The sequence below is a fragment of the Nicotiana attenuata genome, chromosome 8 (assembly GCF_001879085.1).
Source record: "Nicotiana attenuata strain UT chromosome 8, NIATTr2, whole genome shotgun sequence".
NCBI classification, from domain to species: Eukaryota; Viridiplantae; Streptophyta; class Magnoliopsida; order Solanales; family Solanaceae; genus Nicotiana; species Nicotiana attenuata.
In genome coordinates, this window is record NC_031996.1 from 5,968,858 (window position 1) to 5,971,435 (window position 2,578).

The 2,578-nt window shown below is 38.4% G+C and overlaps 1 protein-coding gene across 1 annotated transcript in view; it reads right to left on the bottom strand.

The window, feature by feature from the left end:
- LOC109230802 (eukaryotic translation initiation factor 3 subunit E) overlaps positions 1–2,210 on the bottom strand; it is a 4,380-nt gene extending 2,170 nt beyond the window's left edge. Inside the window, exons 1-4 of the mRNA XM_019396240.1 lie at positions 1,842–2,210; positions 948–1,102; positions 491–718; positions 234–355 (exon numbers count right to left, since the gene is read on the bottom strand). Coding sequence (XP_019251785.1) covers positions 234–355; positions 491–718; positions 948–1,102; positions 1,842–2,052 — 716 coding nt within the window. The 5' untranslated portion in view covers positions 2,053–2,210. The remainder of the gene's footprint in view (positions 1–233; positions 356–490; positions 719–947; positions 1,103–1,841) is intronic.

Genomic DNA, 2,578 nt, shown 5'->3' on the forward strand with positions numbered 1-2,578 from the left:
GGGGGAGTCTAGAGCTCCCTTTAGTTCCCACGCAAGAAGTCTAGAGCTCCCTTTCGTTCCCACGCAGGGAAGCAGCTAGGAACTCAGAGTGAATAAACTTCCCTAAAATATTTCCTGACATCATTCTCTGTATTCTGTAAGTGATAGTATTAGAAAAGACGCCTAGCTGAAACAATATGGGAATAGCCAAAAAGGTGCAGCAAAAGAAAACAAATAGAAGTATAGTCTCATACTTGTCCTGATTAAATAGGTCAATGATCTGTGTTCTGCCATTGTCATGGTTGAAGAAGATGAATAGACTCCAATGCATTAGCCATATTCTATTCTGAACTTGATTCAACGGAGTCGAGAAACTCTGCAAGACATGTGACTCTCTTAGTAAACATAGAAATAAAAAAGGAGCATCATTCAAGTTCCCTTACTAGATATTCCAACTTGTAAGATCAACTCAAACACACAGATAGTGGACTCAGCATATGCATAATATTACCTTCGAGTCGATAATTTCCTTCAAGCGGTTGAGTTCCTCGAGCGCAATATCCCAATTCTGCATTAGTATCTCAGCAGCAAGCTTTCCCCACAATGCACTGACGCTCCTGTCACTGTTTGTACACAAGGCTCGGTATTGGTAAAGATAATCAGCAGCACCAGAGTAGTTTCCACATTCAAACTGGAACTTGGCATACTGATACAATGCCTCTATCTGGTCTGGACCAATCTGGAGAGATTCATAACATTGCATTAACCAATTATTAAGAAGAGAGAACAGTGGGTATTCTTATATAAAGAGCCATTTAGCATCACTAATCAAATAGGAAAAGGTCTTCACAATATTAGCTGAAGGAAAACTTCTATAAGTTAATCAATCTCCTACGTATCTTGTATCCCAGTAAGTATTTCAAAAACTAGAAATTCCATATTAAGTAAACCAGAATAGCCCCACTGACCTGGTACCGCTCCTGGAGCAGCTGAAGATTGTGCTGTTTGTCAGCTCTCAATTCCTGGACAGCACTGGAATTCTGCAAAAAATTAATCAATGGGGCTGCAGCTTCCTCAAGTGCTTTCAACCTTGCCACAACTTCAGCTCTCCTCTCCATCATCTCTGAATAACCAACAACATTATCAAAATGCATTGCTTAGTTACACATGCAAAGGGAACCCCTAAAATCACCTCTGCTCATACAAAATATCTCCGATATTTAAGTGTATAGCACAAACTTAGCTTTAATCTCGCATATTGCCTATATATAGACCATAGACCTCAAACTAAACAGAGAACACAGACAACAATCTTAAAATTAACTACCACGTCAAACACCTAAGGTTCTAGCCTAGCGGTCAAAGAAATGGGTGCAAGCCTTGGAGACTAGGACGAAAATACCAGCAGACAATAAGCAAAAAACACAAGGTTTATTTCTTCTCGCTTGCTTTAAGCCTTGGTGGACATAGTCACTCGACACCTATGCTACTGGGAGTTAGCAGGTACCGGTGGAATGGTCGAGGTATGCGCATGTGACTGGGGCGAGACTGTATTACAGCAAACACAACTAACAACTCCAAGAACCCTAATAGACTATATTAGCAAAAACACCTCCAAACAACTCCAAAAAGACAATAATCAAACAAGACATAGTAAAACACCTAAAAACCCTTCTTTTATGATGAACAACTTCTAGAGACCATATCCATCAAAATTACAAAAACGCCAAAAGACCCTTTACGCTGAAAAGGTTACGGGCAACAAGATTAGTAAAGAAACAAATTAATCAGCATTCACCAATACGTGGACCCATATGTAAAAACACACATCGAAATAAAGAAAAAGAAAAAAAAGGAGATACCTTGAGGGACATCTTCGGTATGATAAAGGGACTTATGAATGTCCATAGCATAATCAACCATATTAGTGTGATTAAGAAGCTCAATCTTAGCCTTAAGCATATCTTCATCGGGGTACAATGTCCTCTCTTGCAAGAACTCCAGTAAAGGGAAAACTAAGTGCCTGTCCAGTTGCGGCGCGATACGTGGCGTCAGGTCGTACTTCGCCGCCATGATTTTTGTTATTGGATTTGAGCTTCAAGGTAGCAGCGATAAAGCTCGCCGCTTTCTATGTAGGAGAAGGAGAGGGGAAGTGGATCTGTAAACGTTTTCAGTAGCTTTAGGGTTTTGTTTTCCTCTCTGGAATAGATATTGTTGAAACACACCCTTGACTTTTGATTATTGTTACCTTTACCCCACTTAAATAGGAGTAGAACTTTTTTTGTTTTTGTTTTTACTTTTTAAGGAAAAATTATACTCCTTACACAAGTGCCTAGTAACTTTGTGCACAAAAATTCATTCAAGTCCCATTTGTTCACTTAATTGAGGTCATAATTTGAATGCTCAACCTCATATTAAGCAGGCGTTTGGACATGAATTTCAAAAAAAAAAAAAAAATGGAATTTTACTAAAATTGTAATTGAAGATGAAGTTGTGTTTGGTTATAATTTTTGCAACATATTTGGATGTTTTTTTTTTTCAAAACCATGAAACATGATTTATACCCCACAACTTGTAAAAAAATATCAAAACCACCCCA